This window comes from Manis pentadactyla, chromosome 8 (assembly GCF_030020395.1).
Source record: "Manis pentadactyla isolate mManPen7 chromosome 8, mManPen7.hap1, whole genome shotgun sequence".
NCBI lineage: Eukaryota > Metazoa > Chordata > Mammalia > Pholidota > Manidae > Manis > Manis pentadactyla.
This window is the reverse complement of record NC_080026.1, coordinates 13,261,196-13,278,615: the sequence shown is the minus strand read 5'-3', so window position 1 is coordinate 13,278,615 and position 17,420 is coordinate 13,261,196. Positions and strand designations below refer to the sequence as shown.

Genomic DNA, 17,420 nt, shown 5'->3' with positions numbered 1-17,420 from the left:
ACCAGCAAGGTCACAATGCAAAGGAATGTGTGTTCGGGTGGGAGGAATGGGATTTGTAACTATTTTGTAATTTACCACGGTTGCTTAGAACAATTTAAGAATAGGTATCATTAAAGATTTCATGTTTATGATCTGCTTCAGAATGGAGGATAGTAAAATAGACAAAATAGATCAAGTGCTAATAATTGTTGGAGTCACTTAATTGGTACAAGGGCGTTCACTGTTGTGTCTACTTTTGTGTATGTTTGAAAATTTTCAAAGTAAAAAAAATCTTAAGGCATACTTAGGTAACCTATTTTGTGAAGTAATTTGAGCCTCATCTTCTTTTAATATTTACTAGAATAGTACTATGTTATTAAAATTTTTTTCTCTCTTGGAAACTTTTATTATTTATTGTAAATAACACATGTATCAGAATGAGCACAATAAAGATAAAAAGGCTTTTTACTCTAAGAAAAACTAGGAGGGATATATTGAAATCTTTTTTTTTTGGTATTAATCTACAATTACATGAGGAACATTATGTTTATATGTTATTTAATTTTTAATTTACTAAGGAGTATAAGCCAAGAGTACTGCAATTTAGAAATGCAGTTCTTTTCAGGTTTTATTGTAATATGTTATTTTTAAAAAATCATCATTGCCAAATAACTGTATCCCTGATTTATCAAAGGAAGTGCAGTACATTAAAGAAATTTGAGAAAATTAAGTACAAAGAAGAAAACAAAACTTACCCAGAGATACAGTAAAATGTTGATAATAGCTCTTTTTTCATTTTCATATATATACTTATATAAGTAAGGTATATGTGTCTTTACCCTGAAGCTATAATCCTTCTGTATAGTAGTTTATATATTAATTTTTCTACCTGAGAATCTCAGAAATTGTTGCTGACAGTTAACACTTTCAAATATGAAACATCTAGTAGTCCAAGAAAATTGTATCTAGTTTTGTCTAGCCTGAATAATAGATTAACATACAGCTTCTCGCATTTCTTTACAGTACTGTAAGTCAATAATTTTATTACCTTTGTGGAACCATAAGGAACAAAATACTGCTATAGGATACAGTTTCAGGCGCTAATAGCTTCTCTCTAGTGGCCACAGACTTCTGCCCGTGTCAGCGCGGTCTGTGCGGAGAGTGAGTTTCCTGCGGGCAGCCCATTCCACCCTGTACTCAGGCAGAATCTACAGCCCATGAGCTGCTGCTCCTCTTCCCTTAAACATAGGCACGCGCTTCTTCGTCATATGCCAGAGAGCGCGTCTGCCTCAGATCTCATGTCTGCCTCATTCTTTTCTGTTTCTTAACAGCTTTTACGGTGGCCACCCTTGTCCCATTTCTCCCTGTGGAAGGGCTTGCCATGCTTTACAGTTCATTTCATCTAGTTTCCTTGCAGCCTCATCTCTGGTGGAGTCAAGAAGAATGATATTCGCAAAAGAACAGTACTTCCATTTTTTTTTTTCTTTATGACATTGACTTTTTGAAGAGTTGAGGCTAATTATCTTACAGAATGTCTTCCATTTGGGGTATTAGTTGTACTCTATATCCATTTATATTTGGCTAGGGTTTCTGTATTTTTTGGTCTAGAATTTGTTAAGCTCTTTTTTCAAGTACTTTGCTTTCTGCACTGTCCCTCTTCCCTGCACATAGTTTTCAGACTTACCTTTATTTAAAAATCATAAACATAGTTATTTTACATAATCTCTCAAGTATTTGATACATTTTCACCATTTTATTTTTTTCTCTTCTGTGTCTCAAAAACCTTGATTTTGGTTCCTTATTTCATTGTATGCCAGTTATTCCTTGCTCATTATACTTGAAAAATTGTAGAAATACCCTGAAGTCTAGTACCAAGGCACATTCCTCCAGCAAGATTAGTGTTTGCTTCTGCCAGGTTCTTGGTGACTTACTGGGTTGGAACCACCTTAAACCAGACTCAGTTTGAACTCCTGTTTACCATTTAGGCAACATTAGCCTTAGCTACAAATCTGCCTAAGAATTGGTTTACTTCCTGTTTAACTCTTAACTGTGTCCATTGTGGATCTTCAGAGTCCAACTGATTGTGATGAAGGGCCTATTAGCTCACCTTGTGCACGTCCTGGGTTTTGGTATCTTTGTTATTGTATTGTATCATAGTTATGTTTTTAATTATATTCACACACACACACACCCCTGAAATAGGAGTCCAGATAGCTAAAGTTTAGAACCCTGCTTGGCATATTGAAGATACTCAGTAACCAATTTTAAAAGTTGTTCTAGAACTTGGGTTTTTTTTGAAGTGGTAGTTGGAATTAAGTATTAAAAGTAGGTTAGAGTTTTAGATAGTGGCCCAAAGAATTGACTTCCTTTTTAAGGTATTAGAAAACAGTTGGTAATTTAACTGAGAAATGGTGCATTATGAGTAGGATGAAATACAAAAGGTGAAAATGTATGGATTAATGATGAGTTCACTTCAGTCAAAGCCTAAAGTGGTGTTATTAGAGAGAAACTTTGTTTGCCCAGAGTAGTCCTGATACCCCAGTAATGTCTTGCTGAAAAACATAACAAAATTCAATTTAAATTTGTGTTTTAGTATAAATTGTGAGGTAGTTTTTCAGTTGCATTTAGCAGGTGATTATGAGATCTTGTTAACTTGCTGAAATCAGGCACAGAATTACAGAATTTTGCATGTAAGGTAATGACATAGAATTCTTTTAGGCTTTTTACCTGGACTAAATGAAAGTTTAAGGTCATTTAAGAAGATTTGAATTGTGTTGTTTATAGGTAGGAGAAATTTTTTTGGTCTGAAGATCCTTTATAATGTTCCAGCAGGCCACCAAAAACATGAGCTTGGTTTAAAGAGCTATTCAAAGTTTCCTAGGAAGCCTAAAAGAATGAAATTATCTACCAAAAAAGTAGTTAGTTTTTTTAGTAGCTAACAAGCTACAGGTTTATGAGATGGGCAGACTACATAAATGGTGGAGTTGGTATGAATAACTTTTTTCTACTCAGCTTTTTTCTACTCATGTTGCTTTTCTACTCATAACTTTTTTCTAACTCATGTTCAGTCAGTATTAAAATGCCTTGAGGTGAGGGCACTTAACATAGTAAAATTATGACTGATTAGGTGAACTACCACTGAAATATCAGCTCCAGAGAATCTTTACCAAGAGACCTCATTTCTGAAGTTGAAAAGTTCAGCAAAGATCTCAAATGTTGATCATAAGATTGTTGTGGTTTTGTGGCTCCTACCTTCTTTCCGCATCTGAAGCGGTTTCTGGAGGATGGAAAATGTGGCCTCTTGCAGCTGTCAGCGCTTCATCTTAGTTGTAGTGTTGGTAAGGAACATGAGCACTTAATTCCAGTGGACCCATGATACCTAGGACTTGAGTGAAGCTCAGAGAGTACAAATTAGGTGAGTTACGGGGATTTCATAGTAATGTTGAGTGCTATATGATATTAAGTGGCAGGGTATGGCAGACAGGTACCTCTTTTGTCCTTAAGCTCATGCTCCACTGTCCTATCTGATTTCACTTATAAAACACAAATTCAGAGTTGAAATTAAGAATTTTAAGTTGTCAGCAGCAGAGCTTTTACTCAAGCACAGGGCTGTGTGTCTCTGCATAGGTCACACACCTGTGAAGCCAGCCTTGGTGGTAAGTTTTTATCTTAATCTCTAATCAGAAAGAGGTATCAAACTCTGGAGAAAGCTAATGACTTTTAGATTTTAAAAAACACTATATAGTGACAGGACAAAACTAAGAGATTGTTATTTTGACCATTGAGGGAAGATTGTATATATGAACTTTTTTTGTTCTATACTTTGAAATCTTAGTTAAGCATTATGCTTCAAATGCCTTTTTCCTGCTAGTCTGTTATTTTTTGCTTATACTTTGTCCTTTATAGCACTTAAAACTACTTAAGGTACAAGTATTTGGGTAGTTTGTTCTCTACTATACTACAACTTCTTCATATTCACTATCTCAGTACATTCAGTGCTGTCCCCTCACCCTAATTCCCTTGTTCTGTATTAATGTGCCTAGCCCATACTAAGCATCTAAAAAACTATCTGTTCAATGAATGAATGAATGTGAAAAGTACCTCATAGTACCTTGTAAGTGGTCTGGTAGTTTTTCAAGGACTGCACTTTTTTTAAAACTATTTTTTTATTTCTTTTGACCTACAACTTATGCAACCAACTTATGTAAGTTTCTGGTAACACCTACACTGTCAAAATTTAATCAATTTATGTAGAAGAGTTGCCTAAAATAGTTCATACAGTATAAATTCTCTCTCTCATAGGACTCTGCCTCTTTTCTTTGCCTTCTCCCAGAAGGTTGTTTTGAGCAGATTTCCTCCTAGGTTAGTTTCATGCTGCAAGCAAGACTTGGGTATAAATATAGTCAAAGTAAACTACATGAAGAATGATTAAAAGACACTATAATTATTAAAGTACCACCTATAGACCTGTTTCTTTTAAAAAGCATTGTGCCTCCCTGTTTAAAATCCTCATCACAGATACAGTCCTTTGTTTTATATTCTCACAGCCTCCTTGATAAATAGCAAATGCTACCTGTTAAGTCATTTATAGTATTTTGCATGTCAGTATTTAACCATTAATATGCTTCCTACTAATATATGCCTTCTTTAAATGTCCAGTTCATAACCCCCCCTTTTTAATAAAAATATTTTGTATGGAAGTAGGTATATAGTTTATAAAAAGCTGAAGATACAAAAGATTTTTGTTAGTCGACTGTATGCTTTATCATCCAAACCAGGCCACTTTTAGTAGACGTCAGTACTATTAATAATTGTCCTGGGATAATGAGCACAAATTAGGACTTTATTGCCATAAACTGGGACTGTTCAGGGCAAGCCAAGAAAAATGGTCATCCTCTTTAAAAGGAAAACAGCAGTCCTTTACCCCTCACCCTTTACTTCATTCTCAGTCCCACTTTCCAAAGGCAGCAACCCTCAACTTTTTATCTGTTCATGTTTCCAAATGATGTGTTTATACTGTTATTTCATGATTTTTGGATATTGTGTTTTCTGGATTCACTGTTGTCCCAACTTCCCCTACCCAACTTCAGCCCATAGCATGTTTATAGCAAAATGATTGATTCAGTGGTCTGTTTACATTATTAATAACTGTGCAAATATTAAAGAGTTTTTCTGAACACATCAGTAACTAATTTTTTGAACAAAAGTTCAGCTTTCCCAAGTTAGAAAATTAGTTTATTAAATTGTCATTTGTTCTGTATTCTCAGCATTTTTCTCCAATTGTATAATCATGTCTGCTACATGCCAAAATAGTTTCTATATGATGCCTTTTTTTTTTTTCCTTAGAACTTTGCTTTCATTATCTGTGGCCCTCCTCCAATCTGGATTAGAGTTGTTCTTTATGCTCTATGCTTTCTACATATCTTTGTAGATGTTCACAGGGTTCTGTCTCTGGGCTTTCCTGTTGTGTTTCCTGGGTTCCATGTCTGGCTCATTCTTTACACTTCTGTTTTTCTAGGACATGCTTTTCATTTAGCTTCCTATGTTTTTTTGGGGGGGTTGTCATTTTAATATCTTGCATTCCTGAAAATGTCCTGTTCTCCAGTTCACATGTAATTGCTAGATTAGAATTCAAGACTAAACACTTTCCTCTGAATTACAAATCTTCATTGTCTTAAGAGTTTTTAAAGTTGCAGTTAAGAAGCTATTCTCATTCGTTTTCTTTTGTATGTAACCTGCTTTTCTGCTCATGTAACTTACAGATCTTTATTTGTGGTATTCTGAAATTTCAATATGATAAATTGTTGTTATTAGTGTTGATCTTTGATCTTGCTGAGTACTCCTGAACCCTTTCAGTGTGGAGGTTTGTATCCTTCAGTTGTAGAAAAGTTATTTTATTTCTTTGGTATTTTTTCCTCAGTTCTCTTCTCTCTATAACCATAGTACAGTCAAATAATTCCCCAGGGCATTCTCCTTTTTCAGGTTACATGTTCTACTTCTGGAAGGTTTTCTCAGTTTACTCCCAATCTTTATGTTGAATTTATTTCAGTGTATCACATTTTTTAAAAGTGTATCACATTTTAAGTTTCCACAAGCTCTTTGCCGTATTCTGACTGCTTTCTCAAGCATACTGTTTTATATATGAATGAATGTCTTAATCCCTTTGAGAATAGAAATTGCCTCCTTTTTCAGATTTTCTTGTAAGTTCCTTTTTGTTGATTCTTTTGGTATGTCTTTCATTTGGAGGCCTTCCCAGGATATCTAGTGATCCTTGATGTTTTGTCTATTAGAAGGAATCACTGAAGAAGCTGACTAGAAGCTCTTGGTGACTAGTGGACTTTGCTGTAGGGTAGGACAGTCAGGTGGCAAGATAGTTCTGTAATTAGGAGCATTCCAAAAGTCAGTACCCAGAAATCTTACCTCTTGTTGTTTTGTTTGGTGGTCCAAGAGAAAATGCCCTAGTCCCCCTACTAGCCTTGTAGAAGGACCAGGGAAGAGTACTTGGGTCTCAACGGTGAGTATATAGATATTTTTTTTTAATTTGTTTTAACTCCTCAGAGATGGTTGTGTATTTGACTGGGGGTGGGGGAGGGGATGCCTGTGGGACTCTTACTTCCCAGAGGATAAATACCCTATCTTTGGAAGAATGAAGCTAGAGGAAGAATTTGGGGTTTTACTACTCCAAGTATAGATTTTTTTTTCAACCCCATTCATCATCCCTTTTTATGATGCTACCTTGTACCTCCAGGTCTTGATTCTTTCTAGTGTGCTAAAATAAGTGCTTCTCTTCCAGTTCCTAGATCTTAAGTATCCAGGATGGAGTTTCATCCTCTGCTTAATTGCTGTACCTCTCCTCCTCCTCTGGATTTTCTAATCCACAATGAAATCTCTTGCTTCCTATACTCCCCCTACCCATTCCTGTTCTTTTCATAGTTAAAGCTTTTGTATTAATTTACTGTCACCTTACAAGGGTTTTGGAAACAGTCCAAAATAGATGTGTAAGGATAACCTATCATGTTTTAATTGGAAGTTCAAAACTGATCTTTTTAAAAAAATACATACACTTTCTTTGATTTAAACATATCCCATAGTATAACTTTTACTTTTGGCTTCTCATTAGCAGGATATTCTCATTAGCTAGTTGAAGAATTTTAACTGATACTGGGCTTGTTACATCTTTTTCATGTTTTTTGCGTATCTCCCCACTGTAGTATAGACCATATATTTTGTTGCAGTGTTTTTACTCTCTTCAACCTCTTTTCTGTCATTGCCTAACACCATGTTTTTAAGACAAATACTATTGGAAAAAAAACCTCTTTTGTAACTTTTAAGATGGAAAGATGAGATTGAGCCAGAACTGATAAATTAACATCATGTGGTGAAAATGAATTAGGTATTTTTACCTTAAATGTTTACATTTGAATGTTTTAATAAAATAAATACACCTTATCCAAACTTTGAATCGTGTAAGTGAAGTACGTCTGTTTGTACTTGCCTTAATTTCAGTTGACTGCCAGAATAACAAGGGAATAATTTTTGGCCTTGAATGTGGGTAACTGGAAGAAGTTGAAGAGATAATTGTGACTTCTTTACTTTTTATTTGCTATTTTCTTTTTCCCTTCTTTCTAATCAAGACCAGTGGTATCTGTTACCTAGAGGCCTCATTAAAAAATCCTTTCCTAAGAAAATTTTTTAAGTTTTTTTTTTTTTTAATTTATAAAGGTAATGCCTTTATAATAGCACTATTCGTAATAGCCTAAAACTGGTAATAGTCCAGTCTCCATCCCTAAGTAGAATGGGCAAATAAATTGTGTGTTGATCTAATTGAAGATAACATAAACCAGTTAGAATGAACTCACTACAGCCGTATGCAATGTGAATGAATGTCACAGATATGATATTGAGCAAATGAAACCAGACATAAATGTAGATACTGATTCCATTTTATATATATGGATGTCCCTGCTATCCCAGAGTAGAGCATTCCTGTGAAATCTTGCATAAGCCAAAATGGCATAAAACAAAGAAGTATTTGCCATTAATTTATATGGAAAAATTATTTAGTGTGTCCTGACCCAAAAAATAATCCCTCAGGCTTTTCTGATACCTTAGGACATACCTTGCTAAGGGGATGCACGAAATAAATTGAGAGAAATCACAGGTGCTCAGGCACAGTTCAAAGTTACAGTGGTTAATGCTGAGATGCTGAATGTAGTTCCCAGAGAAGAAGCTTGGTGGTGCCACTTGCTTGCCGTGCGTGCTACCTCTGATGGCTTGCTGCAAAACAAACGCTGAACTCTATTTTTGTTTATTGCCTCTTTCTGTAAAAGCAAAAATCCTCTTTGAATTTCTTTTGGTTAGTGAAAATAGATACTAATGTAGTTCTCTTGTAGAAGCAAAGTGGCATAATCTGAACTTTAAAAATGTGGGGGATTTAAAAATCAGGTGTGGCAGTTGTTGAGGAATGTTTACTGAGGAAAACTTAGAAATTATTCTCACTTTTGAGAAGGGCAGATAGGAAAACAGATTGCAGCATAAATTAGTATGAGGTCTTAATAAAAGGATGTACAGTGGAAGCACACAAGAAAATGCTTGTTTTAAGACCATGACCAGAAAATGAAAGGGGAATGTTTAGACTTTCCGGGGACATACAAAAAGGCCTGTGAGAGCATACCATGTGAAGGAATATGAACATAGTACAAAATAGCTAATGCATATGGTATTTGTAGTGCACACTAGATAAGAATAGCAAGATGTAATAGTCAAAGACGAATTCATGTTGGACTTCATACAGAGAGAGAAAATTGAGGAAGAGCCCAGGCTTTGGAAACAACAAACCTCAGTGACTCACCCTACTTTTATCATGTTTGCTTAATTTTATGGACAGTGGGGAACTTCTGATGGACTTCAGACCTCTGTTTTGTAGAAGAGGAGTGATAATAGTCTCATAGTTTGTAATGTGAGATATAGTTCATTTGCATGGTCAGTTCTTGCTTTGAGTTGGACTAAGGATTAAGAATCAAGAGGATAGCATGTTTTCCCAAAGGCACTTAATCAAAGTCTGCATTTCATAGGAAACCTTAAGAATGGAATCTAAGTCTTCAAGGATTCCAAGAAGAATTTCTGTTCAACCCTCCAGCTCTTTAAGTGCAAGGATGATGTCTGGAAGCAGAGGAAGTAGTTTGAATGATACCTGTCACTCAAGAGACTCTTCATTTAGACTGGATTCTGAATATCAGGTAACATCTTAATTTGGAATGTATGTACATAGTCTCATTTTCAAAATCTTTGGGGCCATGTTTTTTTTTTGGATTTAAAAGAAGTAATGGAGTGTATTTATAACACCCGCAACTGGATGTGAGTAATCTGTAATCAAAGCACATTAATATATCTGCAGTAAAATGAATGTTCACACCAAGTAGAAAAACTTAAATGTGTTTCATACTCTAGATTTTAGAATTTTATACAAGGCATTGTGGTTTTATATAGTCATCATACTTTCTAAAGACTTAGAAACCTATTTACTTAAAAACTTAAGTATCCATTTAAATATAAATTTAACTAAATTAGTCTATGTGGCTGACTTTGTCAAAGGACAAAGAACTGCATCCTTTCTCTTTAACATGACATTCATTCATCTGACATTTCTCTGATGTACATACAGCAGTGGTGAAATAATTGTTGTTCAGTGTTTTTCTTTGAAATATGGCTTCTAGTGGTGGATGACTGTTATGTTAACAGACCGTCTTTTTTGAAGATACATTACTAACGATCTTTCAGATGAATTTTAGCATTTTATTTTGTGGTTAGTAATGAATTTGCACTAATACATAATCTGTATAAAACTACATAAGCTACCATTACTTAACTGATTTTCCTTAGGACCACAGTACTTTGCATTTGAAATGGCTTGTTGGTGTTACTAGTAAAACACTAGTTATAGTATACACCAGAATAAATCTTGGCATGATGTGTAGGTTTAATTCACATTATATTACTCATCTTTCAAATTTAAGTTTATTGTGTTATTGGCTGAATAATTCAGAACATTATATATGCCTAAACTGACTCTAAGAGAATCCTTTAATGAAAACTTCTGTTTAAGTCATAAGTATTTATATTTGTACATATCATGTGATGTACTACATGATAGTCTCATTTAAAATTTGCACAGTAATAAGCATTTTATAAAATGTTCAGAGAAAGACTGAGATAAAAAATTTCTCTAAAATGCTCACATTAACTGCCTACTTCTTGATGTCATACAAATTGTTTATTTGGTCTCATTTTAAATTTTGTTCAGTAATGCACTTTTTGTTGCTAGACAAGAGTTTGCTTGCCAGGGAAACAAAATCACATATTTGGAATCCTGTAGAAATGTTGTGGGTTAAATGATTGTGATTGTGACATCATTAGGTGAGGAGAATTGGGGGGTGCAATTTTGTGTACAAATCTTTGTCTGAGTTTTCACATAGCTTATTAGTGAGGAACAGAGACTCTGAAACCAGACCATACTGCCTAGATTGGAGTCCTTTTCCACTACTTGCTAGCTGTGTGAACTTGGACAAGTTACTTCATGTCTTCCTTATTTTCCATATCATTTAGTCAATCTGGTTGTTAAGAGTTAAATGAATTAAATCACTGAATGAAAATAGTACATGCCACATGTTTAGCACTATATAAATGTTAGCTGCTATATTTATTTTTATTACTGTTATATTATAACAATGTTTTAGGTGCTGAAAGTTTTTAATATATTTAGAAAATTTATTGACATTCAGTTTTAATTGTAACTGTTTTTTTATTGTTCCTTCCTGCTTTTTCTAAATGATAGATTATTCCAAAATCACATTTTAATTGTGGAAGTTAAACAAATACAAACATATTTTATTGATTCTTAATAATCATACAGTAACTTATATATTAAATTTAAATTAAATTAAATCCATAATTTAAATTTTGGAGTTTTCCTTATTTTTAGTTGCTTTAAATGACTTCCAGTCTTTTTTTTTTTTTTCAATGAACTGTAGGAACATTTCCAATCTTAGTCATTCCTAGCCTGTTTTACTTTTTAGTTCTGATTTAGAAACTAAACTTTCTGTGTTTGTAAGCAATATATTTTGCTTCTCTGTTAACTCTTCCATAAAATGGTGATAACTGTCGCATAAACAGTTACTGTTAAGATTAATTGAAAAGAAATAATACATGCAAAGCACTAAGAACAACAGTGCCAGAAATTTAATAAGAGTTCAAATGTTTCCAGTTAAAATTATGATTATTATTGCTACTGTTATCATTTCTTGGCTTTACATTGGTTTAAGTAGATAATACCCTTAAGGTATAGTATAACATGTTACCAGAATATTTAAATTACATACTGCATATTAAGTTTCATATAATATTCTTAATGTTACTCAACAGAATGTATATTTAATGAATAAGACCTTTAAATATCAAAGGGAACAGTTTTTAAAATTGTTGATACTTTCTCACTCACAACTGTCCATGATAATATTCCCCTTATCTGAGATATTTAATTAAACTGAAGCTTCAGAAAGCAGGGTCATGAATAGAGCATAATCAATTTCAACTATGTTATGGATTAAGTAATATGTAAATACCTTATATTTATATAGTGCTTACTTTATAGAACATTTTTCAGTTTTATTTTTAGTTAAATAGGACAGATACTTGTGAAATTCTCCAGGTAAGGATCTGAAATCTGGAAAGGTAAGTGGTTTCTTCTAATCCCATAATCAGTGTGTAATATTCCTGAGTTTAAGAATCTAAAACTTCTGTATAGCATTGTTTCTTTGGGAAAATGTCTAAGTTCTAAACAATTATTTTTCTAAATACCTTTTGGTTTTCAGCCATTTGTAAGCTAGGCTGCCTCTGTTAGTAATCTTGCTGATATTTCTGTTACTTCATCTTTTAATTTTTGTTACAATTTGCATGGTCGAAAACTACTATTGTCTTACCTCTTTGGTAACAGTAAGTAGAATTTTAGATATTTTTTAAAAGAAGATTTAACTCCTATAATTGATATTGTCACAAGTAAAAATTTGGGAGTATTCTATGAATATGTAATTGTTTATATAGCTTTTACATATATTTCTATAACTTAATTGAAGCATCTACTAATCCCACTGCACTTTCTTTTTGCTTTGGTGACAGATTAATGTAAAATAATACATTATGTATTTTTAATGTAAAATAATAAAATAGAAGACTTTATGAGGTTCAGGGTCCTTTTTTTAAGTTAATTACATTTTTTCTAGATTGTAGATCAGCTATTACAGAGCTCAGTACCATTGTATAATTTGCATATTATGTTTTCTCAATAATTAAAATAACAAATGCTCATCAACTTTTTTTTTTTTTTTGCTTATCTAATACAAGGGTAGCTTCCAAGCTGTATATATATATATATATACATATATATGTATACATACATACATACATACATATATAAACAGACAAGAAATTGAAAATAGTCCTAAAATGGAATCTGGAAAAATACAGATGAACCATTGAGAGTGGGTCGGTTTTGTACCATTGATAGGCATTCATAAGCCTTGCAGTGTTTTAAATAAACTTGGACTCTTGTTTGGGTGTCAGAAAGATCACAGGGAAACAGAGCCAGCTGTGTTTTGATCATAAGGAAAAGAAATAAGCAATTCTTCAAAGAAAATAATGCTTGGCAATTTGGTCTGAACAGTGAATGATGGACATTGTCTTTAGTGTCAGTATGTAATGTATAGTAATATATATGCTAGTTATATAGTACATATGTATACTAATGTATTCATGCTATAAATACATACCTAATTTAATGTTAACTATTTATTGGTAAACTTCAATTAAGCAAAGTGCATGATGCCAGAGAACAGCTCAGTGAAAAAACAGTTCTGTAAAAGGACAACAGAGTGATCTAAATACTATTTTCTAGGAGTCTGTCGACCCAGGTATTAAAAGTAGGGTGTTTTGAGGGATAGATGAACTCTATCCATTTTAATAAATGTAAAATTTCTTACCTGGATTTCTTATAAAGTTGGGAATGGGTGAGTCCATAAATTCTTAAGATCAGCTAATATTTTTATGAAAATTGAGACAACTCATTCTAAATAGAAAGTAGAGTATAAGACTTCCACATTAGTGTTATAGATACTCTCCAGCGCAAGAATATTTTAAATGAAAACAAGAGCAGAGTTTAAGTTGTTGTTATAGCTCGGGTAAGTTTGGTCTGGAAAATTTTTAAAGCAGAAACTATCATCATAGTCAAAGCATTGATTCATAGAAATCAGGAGCCAAGGAAGAGCATTTCATTCCATCATTACTTCCATGATAAATTGTGAATTTCCATGATTAAGCATTGTCCAGTGGATAACACTGGTTGCATTTGAGCAATTGTTAAGGTTCTTTTTCTAAGAATAGCTTTATTGAGATATAAGTCATATCACATGTCATATGACTCATCCATGTAAAGTACACAGTTCAGTGGTTTTCAGTAAATTCACAGAGTTGTGCAAACTGTCACCATAGTTTTAGAACCTTTTCATCACCTCTAAGAGAAAAACCAGGACCCCTTTAGCTATAATTACATTATCTCCTACCCCCACAGCACTAAGCAACTACTAATCCACTTTCTATCTATACATTTACCTAAATAGGCCTATTATATACATGAGTGGAAACATACTGTGTGGTCTTTTCTGACAAGCTTCTTTGATTTAGCATTTTTTTAAGATTCCTCTGTGTTGTAGCACATATCAATATTTCATTCCTTTTTTTGGATGAAGAGTATTCCATTGTATACTGCATTTTGTTTATTCATTCATGCACTAATGGACATTTGGGTTGTTTCCTCCTTTTGGCTGTTAGGAATGATGTTATTGTATACATTTATGTGTAAGATTTTGTGTGAACTTTTTTTTTCTCTCCCAGTTATCTTGGATGTACACATAAGAGAGGAATTGCTGAGACATACAATCATTAGATGCTGAATTATTTGAGGAACTGCCAGACTGTTTTCCAAACTAGCTTAACTGTTTTATATTCCCATCAGTAGTTATGTATGAGGGTTCTGATATCTCCATATCCTTGCCTACACTTAACCGTACATTTTGGTTCTAGCCATGCAGTCGTGGGTGTGTGAAGTAGTATCTCACTGCAGTTTGGATTGCAGTTTCCTTGATGACTCATGATGTTGAACATGTTTTCAGGTCCTTAGCTCATTTTTAAATTGGTTTATGTGTTGTTCTATTATTGAGTTGTGGAGGGGTTGTTTTGTTTCGAATTACACTTTTTCATTGCTGGTGTATAGAAGAATGATCGATTTTGTATGTTAACATTGTGTTCTGCAGCCTTACTATAAATTTATGAGTTCCAGGAGGGTTTTTTTGTGTGTGTGTGAACTGTCAGATTTTCTACATAAATAATCATGTCATCTGTGAATAGACTGTTTTATCTTTTCCTTCCCAATCTGTATACCCTTTATTTCCTTTTCTTGCCTTCATGAACTAAAACTTCCAGTACAGTATTGGAAAGGAATGGTGAAAACAAGAACATAAATAAATGAAATAGAAACTAAAAGGACAATAGAAAAGTGAAACTAAGAGCTAGATTTTTGAAAAGATAAACAAAATAAACAACTTTTAGCTAAACTCATCAAGAAAAAAAGAGATAATGAAAGAAGAGACTTTACACGGTACCAGAAAACTACAAAGGATTGTAGGGACTTCTATGAATAATTACACACCAAAAAAAATTGGGCAAGAAATGAATTTCCTGGAAACACAACCAACCAAAATCGAATTATGAAGAAATAGAAGATCTGAACAGACCAATAAATGAGATTGAATCAATAATCAAAAACTTGCCAACAAACAGAAGTCCGGGACCACATTACTTCACTCATTCTACCAAACATTTCAGGAAGATTTCAACCAATCGTTCTTGAACTCTTCCAACACAAAAATAGAGGCAGTAACACTCCCAAAGTCATTTTATGAGGCCAGCATTAGCTGATGCATAATCAGATAAGGACACAAGAAGGAAAATTACACCTCAGTATCCTTAATGAATATACATCTAAATCCCAACAAAATATTAGCAAACCAAATTAAGCTACATTAAAAGGATTGTGATCAAGTGGGGTTTGTCCCTGGGATATGAGGATGCTTCAACATCTGCATATCAATTAGTGATATGCCACATTAACAAAATGAAAGATAAATATCATTTAATTGTTCCAATAGGATGCTTCAGCATCTGCATATCAGTGTGATATGCCACATTAACAAAATGAAAGATAAATACCATATAATTGTTTCAATAGATGCAGAAAAGCGTTTGACAAAGTTCAGCATCCATTAATGATAAAAACATATCAAAATGGATATAGAGGGAAGATACAGCAACATAATAAAGGCGTTACATGATAGTCCCACAGTGAATGTCATACTCAGCTGTGAAAAGCTGAGTATTTTTCCTCTAAGCTCAGGAATAAGACAAGACAAGGATGCCCACTTTCACTACTTCTTTTCATCATAGATTGGAAGCTCTACCCAGAGCAGTTAAGAGAAATAAAAGGCATCCAATTAGAAAGGATGAAGTAAAACTGCCTTATTTGCAGATGACACAATATTACATAGAACACTAAAGACTCTAAAGAACCATTAGAACTAATCAGTGAATTCATTAAAGTTGCAGGGTACAAAATCAGTATGGGAAAACCAGTTGCGTTTCTCTACACTTAAAAGGACCTAACAGAAATTAAGCACGATCTCATTTACAAAACCCTAGGAATTAATTTAACCAAGGAGGTGAAAGACTTGTACACTGAAAACTAAGACATTTGATGGAAGGAGTTGAATAGGACACAAATGGAAAGATACTCTGTACTGATGATTGAAGGATTTAACATTGATAAAATGTCCTTTCTACACAAAGCAATCTATAGGTCCAGTCAGTGACTACCTATCAAAATTCTAACGGCATTTTTCACAGCACTTAGAACAAGGAATCCTAAGATTTGGATTCCCAAAAGACACTGAATAGCCAAAGTAATCTTTAAAAAGGACATCACTGAAGTCATCACACTCTGTGTTACTTACAGATTATATTACAAAGCTGATAATCAAAACAGTATGGTATTGGCATGAAAGCAGACCAATTAGATCAGTGGAAAAGCATAGCGAGCCCAGAAATAAAGCTATGCATGTATGATCACCTACCACAATCGAACCAAGAATGTACAACAGAAAGCATAATTTTCAATAAATGGTGTTGGTTACACTGGGCAACTACATGCAAAGAAATGAAACTGGATGACTCTCTTAACACCATTAAAAAAGTTAACTCAAAAAGGATTAAAGGCTGTCATATAAGACCTGAAACCATAAAACTCAGAAGAAATAGGCAGTAGTAACTTCCTTGAAATGGGTCTTGGCAGTGATTTTTTGGATTGGCAACAAAAGCAAAAGTGAACAACTGGAGCTACATCAAACTAAAAAGCTTCTACACAGCAAAGGAAACCATCAGAAAAATTAACAGGCAACCTACCAAAGGGAGAAAATATTTACAAATCATATATCTTGATAAGGGGTTAACCCATACAACTCAACAACAATAAAACAATCCTATTGGGGAATAAAAGAACACAAAAATTCTCAATTATAAGTTGGTCATGGGAATGGTACTTAAGCATAGAGAATTATAGCCAGTGATTCTGTAATACCTTCCTAGGTTGACAAATAGTGACTGCACTAGAGGGTAAGGATTTAATAATATGGGTAACTGTTGAACCACTGTGTTGTATGCTTGAAACTAATATAAGATTGTATATCAGTGGTATGTTGAATGAATTTTAAAAGATATACACAAAAATAACCCTTAAGTTTCCAAACTGTTTCATAAATGATTTCTCAGATATACAATATAGTATTTCATCTACTTTGTTACGTTAGCCCCCAACCCCTTTTTATTGAGTTATAATTCACATACCATACAAGTCACATTTCTTATCTATATAACATTTTGTTTGTTTTGTTTTTGATCTCATTTGTATGTTTTATGTAAAATAAAGTTGAACTCATAGAACCAGAGAGTAAAATAGTGGTTGCCAGGGCTGGGGTTACGGGAAATGGGGAGATGCTGGGCAAGGGTACAGACTTTCAGTTTTAAGATGAATAAGTTCTGCAGATCTGATGTATGACATGGTTGACTATAGTTACTTGAAAATTGCTAAGAAAGTAGATCTTAAGATCTTTACCACACAAAAAATACAACTATGAAAACATATATAACCTTTAGAGTTGAAAGTAACTCATGAAAAATGTTTACTCTAGAAGCCAAATCTGTTACCTATTCTGTGTAGAGACCAGAAATATAGTGAAAATGAAAAAGAACTCCATGAAATGGGAGTAGAAGTTTAATAATTC

At 33.5% G+C, this 17,420-nt stretch overlaps 1 protein-coding gene across 4 annotated transcripts in view; it reads left to right on the top strand.

Annotated features, from left to right (window-relative positions):
* MARCHF7 (membrane associated ring-CH-type finger 7) overlaps positions 1-17,420 on the top strand; it is a 50,793-nt gene that overhangs the window by 7,503 nt on the left and 25,870 nt on the right. For all 4 annotated transcript variants that reach the window (XM_057505544.1, XM_057505543.1, XM_057505542.1 and 1 more), the window contains exon 2: positions 9,054-9,218. In XM_057505544.1, coding sequence (XP_057361527.1) covers positions 9,066-9,218 — 153 coding nt within the window. In that variant the 5' untranslated portion in view covers positions 9,054-9,065. The remainder of the gene's footprint in view (positions 1-9,053; positions 9,219-17,420) is intronic.